At 42.8% G+C, this 22,294-nt stretch overlaps 1 protein-coding gene across 2 annotated transcripts; it reads right to left on the reverse strand.

Annotated features, from left to right (window-relative positions):
- Positions 1-445: 445 nt before the first annotated feature.
- LOC101700189 (major histocompatibility complex class I-related protein 1) lies at positions 446-21,190 on the reverse strand. 2 transcript variants are annotated; one of them, XM_004853346.4, is made up of 6 exons: positions 21,033-21,190; positions 9,502-9,762; positions 8,570-8,845; positions 4,802-5,077; positions 4,263-4,367; positions 446-3,032 (listed from the first exon to the last, which is right to left on the reverse strand). In XM_004853346.4, exons 1-6 carry the CDS (start codon positions 21,085-21,087, stop codon positions 2,989-2,991), a joined length of 1,017 nt encoding a protein of 338 aa, XP_004853403.1. In that variant the 5' UTR covers positions 21,088-21,190; the 3' UTR covers positions 446-2,988. The 2 variants fall into 2 exon arrangements, with proteins under 2 accessions (XP_004853403.1, XP_004853404.1); XM_004853347.4 differs by having other exon boundaries at positions 9,582-9,762; positions 21,033-21,178.
- Positions 21,191-22,294: the final 1,104 nt, after the last annotated feature.

Here is a 22,294-nt window from a genome sequence, read left to right on the forward strand (position 1 = left end):
CAAGTGCTCTACCATGAGTAATAGCCCCAACTTAAATTGTAGGTATTTTCAAAAATCACTGCTATATACTTTTTATATTACAAGATCCCCCAGGGAGAAAGAAAAATGCTGCAAATGCATAGAAGGGGTGATTGAAAAAAAGTGCAATGAATGTTTAAATTTTTAAACAGTTCTTACAATAAAAGACACATTGCCAAGAATGATGGGCTAAGTGTGTGCGAAGTAGAAGGATATTTTGAGTATTTTGAGGGGGAGTAACAACAGTCTTTTACTATAACAATTTTTTAATTTAAAGATGCACCGTATTTTTTTTACCACCTATCACTGATCAAATTTTACAGCAATTCTTTTTTATGGTACCAGGGATTGAACTCAGGACCTTGCACTTGCAAGGCAGATGCGATGCCACTGAGCTAAATCCCCAACCCTTTCGGCAATTTTTGTAAAATAAAAACATGAAACATCCTCATCCACCTTATTAACTGGATTGGTCACCATGTAACTTCTGGCTCTTCCCCCAAATCAAAATGACCACGAAAGGTACATTTTAAATCAATTCAGGACACCAAGGCAGTCACGATAGCATGACTAAAGATACTCACAATAGAGGACTTCTGGAAGTGCAAGAATGACGGGATAAGTGTATTCAAAGCAAGGGGGAATATTTTGAGGGGGGTAATGGCAATATGCCTTTTATAGGAATAATTTTTAAATGGACATTCACCATATTCTTTATTACACCCCATCCATCGTTTTTGCTTCCTCGTCTTCATCCATTTGGAAATCAATTGGGTAAGGCTCTGGGAGCACAGAGACTTTTGTCCATCATGCCTTTGATGAGAGTACCATGCAGGTGGAGGATCAAGACATCTACATAGCTATATCACCTGTATCATTTTAAGTACCTATCAAAAAACATATCACATCCTAACTATTCTGATTGTCAGAAGAAACCATTCCAGAAATAAATTGCATATATTTTCTCCACAGTCTAACACTGTTTAAAAGACAATATAGATATTGCCCATGGCAACCCTAAAAGCAGACCAAACACGATTGTGTTCCTATGCAACCCAATAGGCCCTGGAGAAGAGAGATGTACAGTGGGGGCTTAATCCATGGAATTAGCTGGGGACAGTGGAGCGGGGAGTGAGCCTGGCAGGTGGGTTCTTAGAGGCTTGCACACTGACAGGGCTGTGATCTGTGGCTGTGATTATTAACATCACAGCCGAAGTCAAGGTAGAGCAGGGGTCGAGGCTGAGTTACATATTCAAAGCCAGTTGTCAGTGTCGTGGGCACTAAAGTAAGTATCAAGACTGACATGTGCAGTCAAACAGGGTCAGAGAAATAGGACAGATGAATGTGTGGCTAACAACTCTAGGATGAGTAGATACAAACAGCAAGATAGGAGGTGAGGACTTTAGGGGTTGGGGAAGGTAAAGAGGAGTGATGGGATGTTAATTCTCGAATGGAACTTTTACTTTTTCTCAGTATATATGTATGAATAGGAAGCATATGTATGATGGTGAGTCAGGCCTACCTACAACAGGACAGTTTAGGGAAGGCAGACATTAGAATTGAACTTTCTGGGGTAGGGGGTTATAGCTCAGTGATAGAAAGTTTGCCTAGAATGCCTGAGGCCCAGAGTTCCATCCGCAGCACACACACACACACACACACACACACACACACACACACACACACACGCTCGTGCGCACAATTTAATCTTCTTCTGAAACATAAACACTATCTTGTGTGGTTACTAGGGATTGAACACAGGGCGTTCACACTGAGCTACATCCCCAGACCTTTTCAGTTTTTAATTTTCAGGCAATGTCTCATTCTAATTTGTGATCCTCCTGCCGCATCCTCTCAGAGTCCTGGGATTATAAGCATGCACCACCATGCCTGGTACATACTATCATATTTACATTCAAATATTACAGTCTGGTCCAGGTCTCTGTACTTCCACTGGATGCCACAGTATGTCTGATACCTATAAGGCATACTTCCAATATTCCAAGCTACCAGACAATGTCATCATGAAGAACTTTTGCTTTCTGCCAGGCCAGAATATGTGTAAAATAATCAAGCCATTCACAGGCTGTTGTAGAAACTTGCTTGCTGCTCTCATGGCAGTCTAACCCTACCCATAGGGTCATAGTCATGGTACTCATGATATTCAAAGCTCTTGCATAATAAACATTCTCATGAAAGGAAATGAACAAGAGGGCTGGGGATTTAGCTCAGTGGTTCCGGCGCCTGCCTCACAAGCGCAAGGTCCCGAGTTCAATCCAAAAAATAAAATACCAAAAAATAAAAAAATTTTTAAAAAGGAAATGAACAAGAAAGGCCATTGTGTGATGTGTGAAAGTACTCATCACTCAGTGTCCAAGAAGAGGCTAGGCTGAAATTCTCTAATCTACTCATAAATCATCATTGAGAAATGAGATGTAGGGAATTTTAGTGTTATAAGACAAGTTGTATTAAAGCCAAATATGATAAAGGAGTCCATCAAAAAGGCCTGAAGCCAATAGTCCAAATAACAAAGAAAATTTAGTGGTTTCTATATTTCTGCCATACACGGTCAGTCCTACAATACGCAAGCATGCTGTGGGTGTGGTCAAGAGCTTCGATCACTGGCCTTAAGTGCGTGAGAGACAGAGGAAACCATGTGTGATAGTTTATCTCGAGTGGGTGGAAAGATCACTAGGAGATTAATAAAGTGCACTTGTTGCTATGCCAGAGTGGGTCATGGGGGTGTGACCATGGGGACCATGTCTGGTCCCTGGCCCCTTGCTCTCTGCTTCCCAGATGCTATGAATTGAACATCTTTCCTGTGCCATGCCCTCTGCCGTGATGTTTCTGCCCTGGAGCCTGCCAACCATGGACTGAAACTGTGAGCCAAAATAAACCTCCCTCTTTTGTTCCACCAGTGGGAAAGCTGATCAATAAATACACCATGGTTCCTGGGAAGGAGAATTACAATCATTGATCTGATGATGTAGGATGGTAGATAACTTCATTTTTCCCTGAAAGAAAAGAAAGTTTTAATCAGATACACAATGTACATATCCTCACAGCTCAAAAATAAAGTATGCAATGTTTAACAAAATTTGAGGAGCAGGCATTGGCAGTTTTAGCTTGTTTTTTCAAGATTCTCTTTGTACTTAATAAATTTTAACTCAAATTCACAAACTCCACAAAATAAAAGCAGGAACTCAGTCTGTATCTTTCCAGAGAGATGTATGTAAGTGTAAAATTTTTTTCTTCAACAGCTATCATTTATTGGATTGAGATTAGTGCCGTACTTTACTGATAAAGGAAACATTAATGACTCACTAACTCTCGGAGTTGATTTCCCACTAAAGGCATTGGTTTTATGAGGATCTAATAACATGCTTTTGTACAGTATCATGTGAATTGGGCTCAAGTCTATGGCTATGAAGCAAAGCACAGCTCATGGCCACCTGGGTTCCAAGCCATGATCCAGGTCTGATCAACATTTCCTGTGATCACCTTGAAGAAAGGCAGACAATAGACTTATAAGACCATACCATCAGCTCTGTGACAACAGGGATCATGTCCTACTTTCTCATCGCTATCTCCCAGCAACCAGCACAATGCTTGGAACACAGTAAGTATTAAATACATATTTAATGAATGAATTTTCCCCACAATATCAAGAGACCATATATCTTCTGTTTCTCCTTCCTCTTTTCCTTAATCCAAGTCCTATTCTCCAAAAGTATCTACTTTTATTTTAAAAAATGAATTTAGAAGGAAAAGGACTTTCACATGATTGAGATAGAAAAATGGTTGTCAAAATGGGAAAACTAACTGTAGTCTTGAAAGAAAGGGCAACATTTCCTCAGAAGTCAATAGTGATTGATAATAAGGATATGGTTAAGGAAAAACAACTCAAGGTCACAATATTTTCTACCTAAGAAAACAGACTACAGGGCCAGGGATTTAGCTCAGTGGTTCCGTCACCTGCCTCACAAGCACAAGGCCCCAAATTTGATCCCCGGTACCAAACAACAACAACAACAACAACAAGAAAACAGACTACAAGCATTATCCACAGTGTGTGCATCCTATAGGGTGGGAGAGTTGTCCCACGTCCTTCTGTGATCCCAACATGAGGACTGACCCACGTGTAAATGGATCTCAGAGAGGCAGAGACAGAAAACAAAACTCTAAGGAGCCATTGGAAGGAGACCATTCACAGCCCCCCAGAATCCTTCTACACACCCTCTTACCTCGAAGCCTTCTTCTCCAGGCCAAAATGCCAACTCCAGCCAGGACAATGGCGAGCCCTATGGCCACAGGGACAGCTTTTGTCATCAGAAAAATGATTTTCGGTTCTGAAAGTAAGCAAATGAGGAAAACCCACAATTCCCCTTTCCTTTCTGTGGTAACTCTGAGTCTTTTGTCACTGTGATTAGTGGAAAACCAATATTTTTTCTTACTGTCACATCTCACTCATCAACCTGATGGCTAATGGAATATCTGCCCATGTTTTCTTGTGGTTAATTTTTCAAAATTTAAAATTTGTAATACAGTAAATGGCAGTAGATATAACCCATAAAACAAAAAGGTCTCTGAGGTCCTCGATAATTTGAGTGAGTATAAAAGAGCTCTGGGACCAAACATTGTGAAAACCGCTGATTAAGAGACTCATCCTATAGCCCACTGCGTGTGGCACTGACTCACCTTCCTCTCTGGTAGGCAGCACAGCTTCCTGCCCAGCCTCTTTCCTCAGTCTCATACCCCAGACAGCTATGACCCTTGTCCTTACCCTGAGAGGCCTGAATAACCATCTGGAGGCCACAGTGCTCCACATGACACGAGTAAATGTCACTGCTCTGAGGATCCAGCTCAATAGACACCCATGTCTGATAGGTTCCATCCCCGCTGGGAAGGATGTCTCCATAATCCACTTCTTGGACAATTTCTTCCCCATTTTTCATCCACATCATGGAAATTTCTGGGGGGTAAAATCCATGAGCTCTGCAGAAGAGAGTTGTAATCCCTGGAAGAATTTCTTGGCGATTTGTTCTGACCAGTGGAGGTTCTAGGAAGAAAAAGCTAGGGTTAAATGTTTTGGGTACTGAGCATACAATATTAAAACTTTGCAAATAAGTTTCCCAATTAATTTTTCCTCACTGTAGGAAACATCTAATGTTAAGAATGCCCAGAACTCAGATTCATCAACAACAAACTTATTTATTATGTACTTCCTACTAGGACAGTGTGCTAGGAAATGAAGCACATTACCTGTTGGGGGGGGGATATAGCACTGTTTAGAAAGTGTGTCAAGATTGTTTACTATTTGAAATACATTTACGAGGGCCGGGGACTTAGTTCAGTGGTTTTGCCGCCTGCTGCGCAAGCGCAAGGACCCCAATTCGATCCCCGGTACCCCCCAAAAAAAAGAAAAAAAAAGAAAAAGAAAAGAAACCAATACATTTACGTGTCAAGCAAAACTGAGTCACAAAATGTGTGATTATTCCTGATAAGTAACTCACCAAGAGATTGGAGGTTACCACTCAGCGTCCTTTGTTCTCAATTCTGTGTTCAGGGTTAATAAGTAACACAGACATCTCAGCTCAGCTTTGGTTCTGAATTGTCACCTGTATCAGGATGGCACTTTCATGAGTGTCATCAGATACAAACATATGTAATAGATAATTCACCCTCAAAGGAGCCACAGAAATTCATATATAAGGGGGCTCCAGCAGGACAAGGAGTTGTCTATTTGTGACTTTGCTTCCTCCTGACTACTGTTAATTTTCCATATGGTGCCATCCTTAACATCTCTGACCAAAACATGGAGCCATAGAGAGACCAACCATATACCTGGAGAAACTGTGCCCTGCTCATCTCTAAGATTTACCTCCTCACCCCAACTGTATTAAATGCTACTCTGGACACAGGAAAAGCCTTCACCTCAACAAGGCCTTTTTTTGTCTTTTTGCTGAGGCATGAAATTTAGTAGGAGAAAAAGGCTTTCTAACATTAAAATAAAGTATAAATGGCACCGAGAGAGACTGCTTTTTGACAGTGGCTGTCCCCTGGCGGGGGGGAGGGGCAGAGTAAAAAGAATTGAAGTAGGGTATGTACATGTACCAACTTCCCGTGATGAACGTAATCATTATGCACTGCAAACATGTACAAATAAAACCTTTTAAAAAAATTAATCCTAAATCCTTTTCTAGGCATGGGCTTTGATCAAAAGGTTGAGACCCCATTAGGACAGTCAGGGTGGATAGAGAGGATAGTTCAAAGGGAGAGCAGATACCCTGAAGTTGAAATTCCCACATTCTTCCCAAACAACCGAGTTTCTCCAAAGAGTAACTCACACCTGGGAGAATTCACAGGATTAGGATTAATCCATAAACCCAATTTGTGTGAACAGAGCCAGGCAGCTTACAAAGTGTTTTCATATATATTATTTCATATCAATTTTCCTGAGGTAAGCATTATTACACTATTTATTTCACTCAATATTATTGCTTAGTTGGCCTAGTATCTATTAGCTCCACTTTTTCTGACAACAGGAACCCCTTCTCCTGCTAAACAACATATTTTGGAAAATATCCCACTCCAACATGCTGGGTTTTGTTTGTTTATTTATTTGTTTGTTTTTGAGACAAGGTCTTGTTATATAGTCCAAGCTGGCCTTTAACTCACTATGTAGCCCAGGCTTGCCTTGAACTTGTGGCAATTGTTCTGCATGAGCCTCTTGAGTGCTGGGATTATAGGTGTGTGCCACCATGCCCAGCTGTACTTCTGTTAAGAAGTGCCAATTTTAATACTCCCTCTCCAAACTGTGTGCTATGGCTGAGACTCTGCTAGCCCCTGACCTTCTGTACCTTCCCTTGCTCTGACTACAGAAAGCTGGACTCTTCAGCTTGCTCCTCCAGGGTTCCCTTGGCCTCTAGCTTCCAGATGAGTTTGGCCATTGGGATGAGCATCCTCAGCCAAAAACGAGAAAGCTGGAGGAGAAATGAAGTTTTACCAGTTCCATAATGCACCTCACTACAAGCTCCTCCAAAATCACAGCTCTTATCTGGATCTTCTGCCAGGGTACCGGCTCTGGCTGGGCTCTGCTTGCAATATTCCCTTCTCCTGCCCTTTGGATCATGGGAGGGGATGACTACCCACTGTTCAAGTCTCCAGATACTTCACCTTCCCCTACTGGTTTCCTCAATCCTCATTATACCTTTGCAGATGAACCTTTATTGAATTCTCCTCAGTGAAACCATTTTGAGTATGCCATTCAGTTCCTCCCCAGACTCTGCTACCCACAGCCAATCTTAGAAGCTTATCCTGATGCTTACAGTGAGTAGTTCAAGAAGTGGCATATGACTCAACTCAGGACAATCAGAATCCTCCTGTGATTTATTTCTTTAGGTTACTAATGCTGGGAGAGAGCAGCCCATTCTTCCAGAACAGTAAAGCCAAGGATATGAGCTCTGTGTTGGGACCACAACTCCACTTCTTGGAGAAGCCCATTTAAATCTTGGTTTTGATTCTTCAGGCTCCATATTGCCCTGATTCCTGCCTTAAAATCAGTTCCTTCTTTGTGTGTGAGCCAGTTTGAATAGATTTGTGTTTCCTGAAATCATTAATGTTAAGATAGTCATTCAATTATTAGGGTAGAAAGTCAAAATCAAACTCTAGTCATCTTCCAAAGCCTGTGCTTTTTAAGACAGTGTGTATTCATTACTGCAGCTCAGATGCCTCCCCTCCGGGCTTGCCACAGTTCAGGAAAGTCCCTCCACTGGAGAATACTCCTGTGGGAAAGGTACATTGTGTCTAGGAGTTTCCTGTAGAACGGTACAGATGTAACTCATTTACAATAATTAGATTGTATGTGAAAAATTCTCCATTAACTAGAAGTTGACCAATAGAATCATATCTTTAAAGTAGAAGAGGAGCTCTTTACTTCTGAAAGGAATTGTGGCATTAATCCTCAAGTAAAGCAAAGACCCTCTGTTGTCTTCTTCATAAACCCAGATTTTTATTCATACTGGGGCTCTTAAACAATTTGTATGAATTATCTGACCTTTGAAAGTATTTTCCAATTTATCACTAACAGAAGATGGAAGGATTTGCCTCCCTGGATCCTCCTCCCACAAAGAGGTGCTCTTAGAAGTTACTCCATTCTGTCAAAACAAGTAGAATTGCTAAATCTTGTCAAGATGGTGTTGAGGAGGGCATAGTGGCACATGCCTCCAGTACTCTGAGAGGCTGAGACAGGAGGATCATAAGTTCCAGCTCAGCCTGGATAACTTAGAAGCTTAGGGAGACCCTAACTCAAAATGTAGATGTAGTTCAGTGCAAAGGGCCTGTATTCAACATCCAGTACCACAAACAAAACTCAAACATGATATGAAAAAACAACTAAGGAGGAAAGCTCTCACAAGGATTACATATTACAATAGTCCAGCTAAACAGACAGACTTCAACATGGGGTGAATATCACCTACATAAATGACAGTCACATATAGAACTAATTGTTCTGGGGATGTGTGAACAAAGTGTTTCTTCTTCTCTTTACCTGTTCTTTGCAGGGTATCTTTTCCATATTCCAGGAATCTCCTTAGCCAGGCAATGCATTCTTTTTCCAACCAGTTCTTTTGATATTGTAACTCATGTTGATTGGCCTCCCATGCCCGCTTGGTGATGTGAGCCACATTATCTATAGCTACCCAGGAAAGGGTGTCTTTATTAAAGATGATGAAATCCTGTCCATCATATGCATATTGGAGAAATCCTGTAGTGCTTCCATCCTCCAGCAACTCACAGCCAATCATTCTCTGGTAAGTGTGAAAACCTAGAAAACACACATGAGCCATGAAGGGGTGGACACAGGGACAGAGGTGGCTCTCAGCTGAGGTGACTGAAGCATGGCCAGAAGCATCTTCTGCCCTAGGGATACCACCCCTCCTGCCATATGGCCCCAGTAAGCCCACCTATCAACAGATATTTGTGGAGTGCCCATCATGTGCCATAGCAACATGATAATTTCTGCCTTGGAGAGTTAGGAATCATTCTTGGGAATGATTAATTGATAAACTTTGTGTTCATTATGAGTACAGTGGTAAGAGATATGCAGGAACCAGAAATGTCCCTGGGAAAGTTAATGTAGTAAGTTATGCATAAGCTAGCAAATCACTGACCCTGGCCATCAATAAATGACACTCACACTAGACAAACGTGGGATGGGAAAAGACAAGATGCATGTTAGAAGGCTGGATGGCAATGGGATAGGGATATGGAGCAAAGGACAGAGGGCTCCTGGGGAAGAGAAGAACAATTGGAAAGATGCATAAGGCAGATGGTAAGCACCAAACTCCCTCAACCAGATTTTCCAGGCTTTGCCAAAAGCCAGAGAGTGCGAGTGATCAACTGTTTACATTCACCACAGGCAGTGGGAAGCCTGTGCTGGGAAGACCCCCGAGGGAGCACTCCTCTCCAGGGAAGCCACACCTGAGTGATTGTAGTGCCTCTGTAGGTGCCTCAGCTCCATCTTGAATGTCTGTTGCCAGCCCCTCAGCAGCTGAGTGTACCTGTCCCAGTGATCAGGTGCCAGGTTTTCTGCCATCCATGAGGCCCGAGGCTCCTTCTGTCGAGTGACACTGTCATATGTGGTGATAGGATGCGAGTCCACATACCCGACTGAGATAAATTCGGGGACTCCATGGCTAGGATCCGAAAGGCCCAGGCGGAAATATCTCAGAGAGTGAGTCCCTGGGGGTAAGGACGGAAGACATTGAGAGTCACAGATGATCCAAAAGCACAAACTCCATTCCACTGAATCCCCACCAGTGCTCCAATTCCTCCACTCCCATGATCCCAGGACCCAGCTAGTATTTCCTCTTGTAGAATTACAGAACTCCAGGAATTGGGGTCTGGAAAGGGCTTTAGAGCTCTAGGTTTTGTTGTTGTTGTTGTTGTTCAAGTTTAGAATCTTAGGATGAAAGTTTATAGGAAACCCCAGCATGTAAGCATAGAGTAGTATGCTGCCCTGGTCTTGGGGGAAGAGCGCAAGGCGACTCACTGAGGTCCCTAGGGAGTCTGTGCCCGAGGATGACCTCAGGAACATGGAGTTGGAAAACCCTGACAACCCAATTCCCTTCTTTTACCAGCCAAGCCTCTGGGTGGACAAATGAGGACCCTCACTCAACCCCTGAACACATGCATGTGGGCACACACACACACACACACACACACACACACACACACAGAGTTGGGTAGACCAAGGACACCTGTAAGGACTCAGGCCTTGAAGAAAAATTTTTTAGAAAGCACAGTGCTTTCCCTATCATACCAAACCAACTCCATTAGACATTTTTTAAATTCTCTTTTTATTTTTTCTTCTGGCTAAATATTACTATGAGGATTGTGATCAGGACTAAGAGTTAAAGGTCAACTGAAATGAAACAAATGTGCTGCTCTCTGATACTCCCACTAAACTCTCAGTTTATCCAAGAAACTTGTTGTCTGGTGGAAACAGACAAGGTGCCTTCAAAGTAGCCGGACAGGTGTCACCATGGGGTGTGAGCTGGTGTGGGCCCTCAGGGAAGGCTTTCCAGGGTAAGTGATGTCATGGGGGGAGATCTTGGCATTGGCTAGGAAGTGAGCAGGCAAAGGGACTAGAAAGGGCCCGGGAGGGAGTAGAGCAGGGGCAGGGACACCACGTGTGCAGGCAGGAGGTCTGAGAGAGCAGGGTGTACTGTGTGAACCAGATGGCCTGGGATGACTGTACACAGCATTACAAGGAGACTGGGAAAGGTGATGCCTGGGAGGTAAGCAGAGCCCAGGCTGAGAAGGCCCAGGCCCTTCATGTCATGCCATGCCAACGAGCTGGCAGACAGAAGGCACACAGTTCTGCCTGATGTCATCTGAAAATGTCTGTCTCTGAGCCTTTCTCATTACCTCCTACCATTCTGCCCCATCTAAATCCTTCCTGGTCATCAAAATCCCTCTTCAAAGGCACTCCTAAGGCCACCCCTGATAACTGCATGGCCCAGTCAAGAGGACAATTGGAGGCACACAAACCAGAGATCCCAATATTTAAAGGGAATAAATCAAGCAAAAAAATGGGCTAAACATGTCCTATCCTCTGATTTTTACAAATAGTCATTCATATGACCTTGATAGTCAAGTTCAAGTTTCAAAATCTCTGATTTTGTGAAGTGCTAGGCCTGGATATAGTGACACAGAGAAAGCTGGCCTTTATGGTTCAGCCCCTGGCCCTCAGTTTAGAACCCACCTCCTTCTCTTCCCACTGCTAGCTTCATTCACCTTGCCAGGGCCTTGTGTTCATATCTAAATGACCTTCTCTCTCATTCAAGCTTCATTCACCAAACACAGCCTCTTGGCTACCCCTCCGGCCTAGAAAGGCCTCACAGGAAGCACATCCCACCCTTCAGAAGATGGACCTAAGGAAAAGTCCTGTGTAAACCTACAAAGCTCTGCGTCATCTAGCAGGGAACTCCAGGTCCCCAGGTACATGGAATGTGGTCTATAGTGGAGGGGCATGGCATGAGTTGATCCCATCCCCTTGGTCTTATGGACTCCTTATTCTAGAGGACAGCTAGTACAGGACCCGTGCGAGGGTCCCTAAAGTGTGAGAACACAACTAGGGGCTTCTCTCACCTGTGTCCAGGGCTGTGCTAGTCTTTCCAGATGGCCAACTCAATGTTGTTATTCCCTTTGAGCTATCCACTAGGAGTTGGATCTTCTGCCTTGTCACCGAGAAGAACCTGGTGTTAGGCTCCTGTTCCCAGACTAAATACCACTTAATGATATTCACTCCCTCCTCTTCATTTATAAATATATAGTTGAGAAAAAAAAATCAAACTTTAAAAAAATCAGCTCCCTAAATGATTGGGCTAGTTTATCTGCAAGCAAGTCTGTCTATATATTTGTTTTCTCTAAAACTGTGCCATAGTTTGGATCTTAAATGCAACCCAAATGTCCATGTGTTAAAGGCTTGGTTCTCGATGTAGCACTATTGGGATATGGTGGAACCTTAAGGAGGTGGAGTATAATGGGAGGTCTATGGTCATTAAGGGAGTGGCTTGGAAGAGGATACTGGGGGCCCTGGGTCCTCTTCTTTTTCTGTCTCTTTGCTTCTTCGCCATGAGGTAAGCAGCTTACTCTACTATGTGGCCCCTCCATGATATGCTACCTTACCACAGGTCCTAAAGCAGCAGGGCCAATCAGTGATGGACTGAAACCTCTAAAACCGTGAGCCAAATAATCTCTTCATAAGTTGATTATCTCAGGTATATATCATAGTGATGAAAAGCTAACACACTGTTTATGAAAGACCAACCACCCACCTCCAAGCCTGAGTACCCTTCCTTGCCTTAGCTACCAGGGGAAATGGGATCCCCTGAGATGAAACCAGGCCTCCTGGGCACATTTTTCCTGATTGTACCAGTCCTGTAAAGCAGAGACAGGTGCGAGCACCTCTTTCTCCCTGCTGCTCAAGCTGGGAGGGCATTTTGGCAGGATTTAGAGAGGGAGCCCAGCCTCCCAGGCTCCATCTTTACCGGCTTTATTCTACATGTCAGCAGCAGAGCCGAGTGAGATGAGACTGGTGCCCCACAGGTCTGGGCATCGCCAGGTCCCCAAGGCCCCTCTCTATTGCTTTGACCTTTTACCTCCCCATTCTCTTCCTTGGGGAGAGAGTTGGAGTTGAAAGGCAACACAGCAGAAGTCTCTGAGTCTGTCACAAGACTCTTCACAAAAGTGTTGGCTTTCATGAAAACAAGAGCCAGAGACTGCCAGAGACTGAGGCAGAAGCATTGCCTTCTACACTATTTATCTTTGCTTAATTACTACCTCCTTCTCCATCCTATGGCACGTAAGAACCAGTACTTAGCTCTTTCTTTGTACTTCCTGCAGAGGCTGGCATAGAGAGCTTGGCACAAGGTAGGAACTTGGCAAAGCAAATTGTTGGTGAAGCACTTTATTTCTCTGCTTTAAAATCATGAAATATGCTGACATGCATATGAGTCTATCTCACCTAAAACTAAGAGTTTAGGGCCAGGGATTTAGCTCAGTGGTTTCGCCGCCTGCTGCGCAAGCGCAAGGACCCGAGTTTGATCCCCAGGACCAAGAAAAAAAAATTACTAAGAGTTTAAAAAATATTTTTCATGGGGCTGGGGATTTAGCTCAGTGGTTCCATCACCTGCCTCATAAGCGCAAGGTCCTGCGTTCGATTCCCAGTACCCCCCCCCCCAAATTTTTTTCACTCAAGTGAAGGCTGGTGAATAGGGAGCAGAGATGAAATCTTATTTACATCCAATATGGAATCTGAAAAAGGTTGATATGCTTAAGCCTTGATTGATTTTTGAAACAGTTCTATTTCTCCACATCTGGAAAGATTTTGTGGTTACTCTGGGAATTCAACTGTGCAAAGATGGAGGCAAAGGGAAAAACAAGTCATGAAAATTAGTTCTCACATTTTCTTAATATCTGTGTGTATACTCAACAGACAAGCGAGGAGATCATCTGAACCAGTCACTCTTTTAGGCCCCTGAGCACACACCAAACAAAACAAAGTGTCAGCCATCATGGAGCCCATATGCTTGTGGGGGAAAGGGAGGGAGTCAATACAAAATAAGTGAAAGATTGTATTATTATTATTATTATTTTAAGTGGTTTGAAGAAAAATGAAGCTGCAAAGAGAATATGCGACACAATTTTAGAGAAGAAGGCTTATTAAGGAAAGCCTCCCCAAAAGGAGACTTCTGAGAAAGTGGCTATAGAGAAAGAGGAAGGCAGCTAAGTGTCTGAAGACAGCAGTCCAGGCAGGAGGGAGAAGGCCAAGACCCCAAGGAAAGGGCACACCTGGCCTACTCCAAAAGCAGCAAGAAGACCTGTGACTGGAGCTGAGATTGTGAGGGAGAAAGAAAGAAATAGGAATCACTTCCACAATTTCTCATAGGGAAAACCTTCACAGAAAGCAGATTTCAGCTACAGAACTGGAAGAGGAAACAGAAGAAGGAAGAGAAAAGGCACCATGGTACCAAGTTAAGTTGGGTTGGTATAGAACGTCCACTGGAATCTGGGATTCCTGTCATGATATCTGGAGTCTACATTCCTAGCAGATGCAGACAAGTAAAAATGAGTACTGTATTAATACCTTGGGACATTACTTCTATGATGGGAAGATTTATTCCAGGTCTCACTAACAAACACAATTATTTATAATTCATGTAATTTTACTGTGGTAGTCAGCTTTCCTTCATTATAACAAAATACCTGAGAGGACCCGGGATTTAGCTCAGTGGTTACATCGCCTGTCTTGAAAGTGCGAGGACCCGAGTTTGATCCCCGGTACCCCCCCCCCCAAAAAACCACAATGAAACAAAAGGGGCCAGAGATTTAGCTCAGTGGTTCCAGCGCCTGCCTCGCAAGCACAAGATCCCGAGTTTGATCCCTGGTACCAAAAAAACCAAAAAAACAACAACAACAAAAAGAACAAAAACCCCAAAAATGGCCCAGGGATTTAGCTCAGTGGTTCCAGCACCTGCTTCGCAAGCGCAAGATTCCGAGTTCTATCCCCGGTACCAAAAAAAAAAAACCAAAAAAACCCCCCAAAAAACCAAAACCTGAGATAACTAACTTACACAGAGGAAATGTTTATTTTGGTCAATAGGTCCCATTTCATGGCTGATTGTTCCATTCCTGTGGTGAGATAGCATCTAGTGGCAGAAGAGTGTGGTAGAGCAAACACACTAACGTCAGGAGCCACAGAGCAAAACCAAAAAACAAAACAAGAGGGGAGGAGACCAGGGCCTCACAACCCGCTTTGAGGGCATGCGCCATTGACCTGAATACCTCCCAGTAGGCCCTGGCTCTTAGCAGCTTTACCACATCTCCCTAGTGCCACCTTTGAGACAAAAATCTTTAACACATAGATGTTTGGGCGACATTCAAGATCCAAACTATATCACTACTTTATTATAAAAATATAACTCCACTGGGCCGGGGATTTAGCCCAGTGGTTCCGTCTCCTGCCTCAAAAGCATAAGGACCCGAGTTGGATCCCTGGTACAAAAAAAAAATATATATATATATATATATAGATAGATATCTAGATATATCTATATATATCTATATATCTCCACAAAATTTGCATTATATAAAATTAAAAGAGATAGATAGAAATAAGGTGCACTGACAGTATAATGTCTTTTTATTTTTTACTCTAATCTCAGTACAGTTCTTGGGTTTGGGGCAATTGTTCTGCACCAGCCAGCCTTAACTTCAAAGTCTGCTCAGTGTATCCACCTCTTACATAGCCCACATGGCTCTGGATATCACAGCCCTCTCCTTTTCCTTCCCATGGGACCAGTTACCCATCTGGTGCTTCCAGACATACAAATTATGCTTGCGTCTTAGCTGGGCTTCCAAAATGTTACCTCCAAAATGATGAGATATTGGTTGACAGATGTGAAGTCAATAACACAGAACAGAAAAGACTGGGGAAAGTTCAAGGCACCCCCTTCTTTAATAGTATGTTGGATGGACCTCGTGATATTATAAACCAGGATGTGTTGCCCAGATGTTCAAATTTTTAGTATAATTCTTAAAATAGAAAAGACCAATATTGATCTACAAAAATGGCAATTTTATGCAAATCAGTGCAGTCTCCTGATTCTCTCTTCTTGTTCTAATAATTATGAAATTAGGTTTCTCTCTCACTTTCCATGAACAGATCATCAGCATCAGCTCACTTGTTTGGCTGAAATCTATGGTTTGGAATTTGGTCTTCTGTCTGGGCCAACCAAGCTGCTTTTCCAAGGGTGTTTGCTGCCCTGCCTCGTTAGCTTTTGTTAGATATTTCTGGAAAGCCTGAGCAACACAAGCAAACAGTTTTCTCACCAGATACACTGGTGACTTTTTAGTTCTAAATTATGTCCCTGTAACCTATCAATTTGCTAGTTAGAACATTTTACAAAAGGCTGTGGAAGACAGCTGGGGCTTTAGCTCAGTGGTACCGCACCTGCCTGGTAAGTGCAAGGTCCTGAGTTTGACCCCCAGTACCAAAAAAAAGGCTGTGGAAATAACTGGATTATAAAATAATTATGTGTTATCAGACATTCACTCATGGGAGCAACTAATATGCATTGAATATCTACGTTGTACAAAGAATTGTGAAGCAATGTCAGGACAAGAAAAATAGATACCAGTTCTTTCCTCTGGGAGTTTATGGTAGTTGCAGGGGGAGGGGGACTAAACCACACAGCATGAACAAATGCATGTAGTGACATAGGGCAGCAAGGGGCACAAAAGCAATACTGATGGAGGGCTCCAGCAGCTCAGAGGACAAAGACTCTGCTCTCCTATGAAGTGATCCATTGGGAAATGCCCCAAGGAGAAGGTGGCAGATCAGCTAGGCTCGATGAGCCATAAAAGGCAGGTGCATCTTAATCATACCCTCAGAACTGAATTTAATTATTGAGCAAATACCTGTGTTAGGTACCATTGTAAGCCCTTGATAAACATGGGTTTCATTTACTTCTCACAACAGTCTTTTGAGGTAGGTCTTGTATAATTCCCATTCCACAGATAGAAAATAGGTATAGAGATTAAGTAAATTGCCCCAAATCATCCTTAGAATCCATAAGTGGAGGAACCAGAAATCACAGTCAGCTCTCTCAGATGGGAAGCCCCTCTACCTTAGCCCACCCAACTCTCCTTAGTGGGGAGGCACTTCCCCCACCAAGATTAACTCTTCTAGCCCTAAAACCATCATTGCTCTCTCTCACCCCCTTGTGTCAAGGATGACTCAATATCTGATTTCCCAGGCCCTGGGCCCCAGACTCCATACCCTCCTCTAGGATATCAGGCCAACAAAGTCCACTTCATTTGTTGCCTCCCCCCAATCAAGTAGCCCAATGCCTTCATGAGGTCAAAATGATTGTGATTCTTGGGAATTACTTTTGGAAATTTCCGACATTGTAGGAACAAGGGGGAGAAGTGGATGGCAACATTTTTAGTTATGGGAAACTTTGGATCCTTTCTTCGCAAATAATACAGTGATGTGAATGGTTCTATATGTAGCAGAAACTGTTAGTTCCCTCTCCTAACAACTTGTACAAGGACAAGTATTTGTCTGGCGAATACAAGTGCTAAATGTGACAGCTTGACCTCTTAGCTACTCTTTTAAGGCTGTCCTCTTGAAGGTTCCCACTATTTCATTTCATACAGGTTTTATTCTTTTCTGAATTTCCAGTAAGAACAGTTCTAGGGCCAGTGATGTAGCTCAGTGGTGCCACTCCTGCCTGGCAAGCTTAAGGTCCTGAGTTCGATCACTGGTTCGGGGGAGAGGGAGGGACACAGTTCTAGCTGCTAGGGGCACAGTAATGGACAAATCAAATCCCAGCCCTCTGAACTAATTTCTAGATGGGATATTGGCAATAAACAAATACATAATATGAGTTTAGGAGGTGATAAATTCCATAAAGGAAATAAGCAGACACAGCTGATAGTATGAAGAGGGTTTGTCTTTTAGATAAAATGACCAGAAAGGCCTTTTGAGCACCAGAAAAGTGACATTTGGGCAGAGACAGGAAGAGTGAGGGAGTAAACCATTGGAAAAGAACCTTCCAGACAGCACACCAATCCCAAGTTCCTGGGTAGGGCACATGCTCTGCATGTTGGAGGACCAGCAAGGAGACCACTGTAGGACCCTGTAGAGAGTTGAAGAATGATTGAGCTCTGGTGGGGTTTTTTTTCTCAGTACTTTCTGGGTACAGTGATGACCATACTTCTCATATTTCCCAGAAGAATCCCAATTTTATGAATCTTAGTCTTATTGAATGATTCATTGAACTTGTAACAAAATGTGATTTTGTATGCTTTTGAATGTATGCTTTTAAAAGATTTTCCCTAATAAATATAAATCCAGATGTCAGAAAAAATGTCCTTTGTCATCTGTCTCAATTTAGAATTCATAAAATAAAAATGCTTTAAAAATTATGTGTTTGATCTTTAATCGAGGCCCCCTCCTTCTGGTTCTTGGTAATCCTCTGGGGTAAGAGGATCCAGGTCAAATGAGAATAAACAGATATACCAACTAGTTAAAAGAAAATCTATACATTAGCTTAATTTCTCAGATTTAGATAGCCTCCATGTCAATCAAGAAGAGGATCTTAAGGGAGTGAAATGTTTTCAGAAATTTCTGTTGCATGTACCTTGGCAGATTGAACTCTAATAAAGTCAATAGCAAATGCCCCTATTTTATCATGTTAACAAATTGAACTCAAGGTCATTTCTAAGCAGACAATCTGTGATATGTCCTCCAACATAGCCCAGTGGGCTTAGGGGGGTTATCCATCATCGGTCCTTGTCTGAGTACTCCACCACTCACGAAGCAGATTGATATAGTATATTAATACATCCATAACATTATGATTAATATCAAGAGTCTGACCTTGGTTATGTCAAGATGAAACATACAAACTATATATGAGTAGGCAAGAGAAATCTCATACATGCTCCAAGCCTAATCACATCACCAGTACACAGTTATATACAGGCTAACATGAAGAAAATGATTTGTAAAAGCATGAAACTCTTCTTTGAATACCAGTTCTGCAACTACAGTACTGTTTTTGAATTTACAGTCACTACCACTGCCCAAGTGGTCTATGATGCACAGTCAGGTAACTTTAGTTTATTGGGGACATTACTTTTGAACATAAAGTCACTCAGTAAGCACTTATTAAGTGCCTTTGGGGCACTAGGTAGGGCCAGGAAAATAAGAGAAAAATGAGACTACCTCTCCCTGTCTTTAAGAAGAGCCTCCCAGGGAAGGTTTTGGAAATAGAAAATTAGAGAACTGTGAACAGGAACTGTGAGAGCAAAAAGGAAGGAGTGGTCACCTGCAGGCTTTGGAGTAGATGACAGCCACAAAGTGGAGGTGATAAGTGAAGTTGTTTTGACCTTTCTTGGAGTTGTGACACCAAATATTTTACTCTGGTATCTCCTCCCTGTGCTTCAATCTATCACTACATAAAAGTACCTATTCAGGGCTGACACTAGGCACAAATATCAAGTAGATTAAATCTTCTCCCATAGCCCTATATCCCTTCCCTGTCAATTCCATCAAAGCTCAGGAATGTTCAGTCAGGGTCTTGGCAGGAAACAGCCTTCACTCCAAATGAGTGACATGAAATGAGTGATCATAATGAGGGGACTCCTTGCAAAGGTATGAGAAATGCCAAGGAAACTAAGAATGATGATGGGAACCCCAAAACTAGAAACCACAGGAAGCCATTGTCACTCCTAGAACTAAAGAGATAACTACACCAAATAGGTTTACTGAAGCCCAGTGGGACCTCGAACCATAAAGAAGGGGTTTTCGTGATAAACTATATTATGGAGAGGTGTACCTACATCAGATATTACAGAAATGCGAAGGAGCAACAAAGATATATCTCAACCCTCTTTCCTCCTTTTCTTCGGTCTCCCTTCTTTCAGTGCCTCCCATTAGGTGAACCCACACATGAATCAGCCTGGAAGGGAGACTGGGTGGTGTAGTCTGTAGCAATTAGCCTTCAGGATGTGAAAGAGAACAGAGAAAAACAGAGTGTAAGCAGTGAAAAGGAGAAAAATCAGCACTAAATGGTCTCCTCTGTGCTTTATACCTTACTTGTTTTTTTCTCATTCCAACAATTATCAAAATTCCAAGTGTTCACATTCAAGGGTACCATAGCATTGTGGAAAAGCCCTGGACCTGCGATCAGAAGACTGCTCACTATGTGAATGGAATCAATCTCTCTAGGTCTAGAGAAAAATTGAGGGCTTATCTTTAAAGGGGTGTTAGCCTACCAGAAGGGTCAGTGAGATCATCATATGGTATAATATGTTTAAGAAATATTCTCATATTATTGGTGAGTTATTTGTGGATTTTATGCAGGTAATATAAACTTTTTACTTCTAGAGGTATCATCCTTTAAGTCCCTCCTTCCTCTTTTCCCTTCTGCCTCTTACCCTCATCACCAATCTTTCCCATTTCTGAATTAATGATGAGACTTCCTGGGTTAGTTTTTCACAGAAGCAGAGACCTTGTGTGTCTTGTATACTGTCATATCCCTAAAAGTGCCTGGCACATAGTAGAGCATCAACCAATATCTGTAGAAATGATACTTGGATGACTTCAAGGAGCTCCTTCCTGGCATGTTCATCAGTCACCACCTCCAGAGGTGGCCAACCCCTCTGAAGTATGAGCACTCTGCCCAGAGCAGTTGTGTAGGACAGAGCACGCTGATGCCCCTGCTTCCCCAAAAGTTTTTTCATGTATTTGAGGAAACAGAAAGCTTCTGCTTCCCCACTGACATGAATCCCCTAAACAATTAAAAACTCTTACAGGGGCCGGGGATTTAGCTCAGTGGGTTCGCCACCTGCTGCGCAAGCGCAAGGACCTGAGTTTGATCCCGGGTACCAAAAAAAACAAAAAAAACCCTCTTCCTTTTACTCCATTAATACTTCTTACAACCAGTAAACAAGCCCAGAGCCATAGTTTCATCTTTCTCGGATCTTTTGTTACACAAGCCTTGTGGCACGGAAGAGAAACAATGATAAATGTGAACAATGGATCTGCTCCACTGTTTAGTGCCCTGAAACTCTGACTACAACCCTCTGAGACTAAGTTAGAAAAACAGAGAAACAAAAGTTTAAAAAGAAAAAGAAAAAAGGGGGGGGGGGATATGAGGAAAAAAGCAAGGAGGCAGCACTCAGAGGGAAAGTGAGGAAGTTACCAGAAAAGTCTTTTCAGAGCGGCTTCCACCCACTCAGAAGGTGAGTGACCTTATAATCCTACAAATAATATACCAGCAGCTGGCCTGTAGCTACTTCAAGTTCTGTGTGTGATACACACACGTTTCTGTCCATGGCTGCTTCATGTTTCCACAAGTTTTAGAAAGCAAAGCTGTCATTCCTAGGGTGCCTCAGCTTTAGAACTAGAGGCAAAGAGCATTTGGGATACTCACGAGCATGGGTGAACTTCACCATCAATACAGTGAGGAGAGGTAACAGGATCACCATCAGGCCCCACCAAAATGCTTCTCTTTGCAAAACAGTGACAGGTTCCTGCTGATCTTTTCGAGAACCTGTACTCCAATCCTCTTGGGTGATTTAGCAATGAGTAACACGCAGGACCCTCTACCAATAAGAATAGGGGAAAATATGCAGTGTCATCAGTTGCTAGGTAGAAGAGAGATGTTCAAAATGGAAGTTATAATTTTTAACCCTTTGTTGGTTTCAAACAAGTCTAGCTCTTTTGTGTGTTCTTGTCTTCACTCTCTTCCCAGTTTTTCAATATTTATATAGAACAGTTACATGAAAGGCATAGGGAAACAAAAAATAATAATACATAGTTATTCAGGGAGTTCAAGATGCTGCCTTTGCTTTTTCCCTGGAGTTTAGATTTTGCTCAGGAATCAATGAGAAAATCATACCAAATTTCCAGGGTTTGGAACTCCCTGCTCTGACTCCCCACAATGTCTGATATAGCTTGTAGCCCATATGTCGTATATAGATAGCGTGTATCAATTGGATCGTCCTACATTTTTTGGTTTAGGTCTGTCTTCCTTGAGACAGTTGCACCTAGCACAACAAATTGTTATTGAAGAGGGCAGGAAAATTACCTTAGAGAAGATTCTGAGGGGCAGCCCTTTAGCTTGCTCAATCCACAATCTCTAGGATCAAGGTGTGGCTACACTGTCATCAAGAGCACATGGCAAGCTGGAAAACAGCAGTTTAAGCTTCCCCGAGGAGCTGGGGAACAGGCCCAGATGGAAAAGAGGAAGTAGGGGTGAGTAGGAGAGAAGACTGGAGGCATGGCTGCGAAGCAGGTCAGGCCAGAGCCCAGATTCAGGGACTTGGTTTGCATCCCAGCTACTTGACTCTAGGCAGAATTTCAAATTGCACTGAGGCTTGTGGTCTTCAACTGTACAAGCAAATCCTAGCATGTATTTCACAAGAGTGTTGAAAGACAACTTGATGATGCTTTGTTTGTTATGCACTTGAGAAGTAGTAGAACTGTACTTACTGGTTTCCCTCTCTGGTAGCCTGGATGGTGCCTCAAAGATGTCCTCATCCTAATCCCCAGAACCTGTGAATGTGCTACCTTACATGGCAAAAGGGACTTTGCAGATAAGGATCTTGAAATGGAGAGATGATCCTGGGTTATCTGGTGGGCCCAGTGTAATCATAGGAACCTTATTAGAGAGAGGTAAAAGGGTCAGAGTTG

The sequence above is a fragment of the Heterocephalus glaber genome, unplaced genomic scaffold (assembly GCF_053883595.1).
Source record: "Heterocephalus glaber isolate CG9 unplaced genomic scaffold, H.glaber_assembly_v1.0 deba00001600, whole genome shotgun sequence".
Classification (NCBI taxonomy): domain Eukaryota; kingdom Metazoa; phylum Chordata; class Mammalia; order Rodentia; family Bathyergidae; genus Heterocephalus; species Heterocephalus glaber.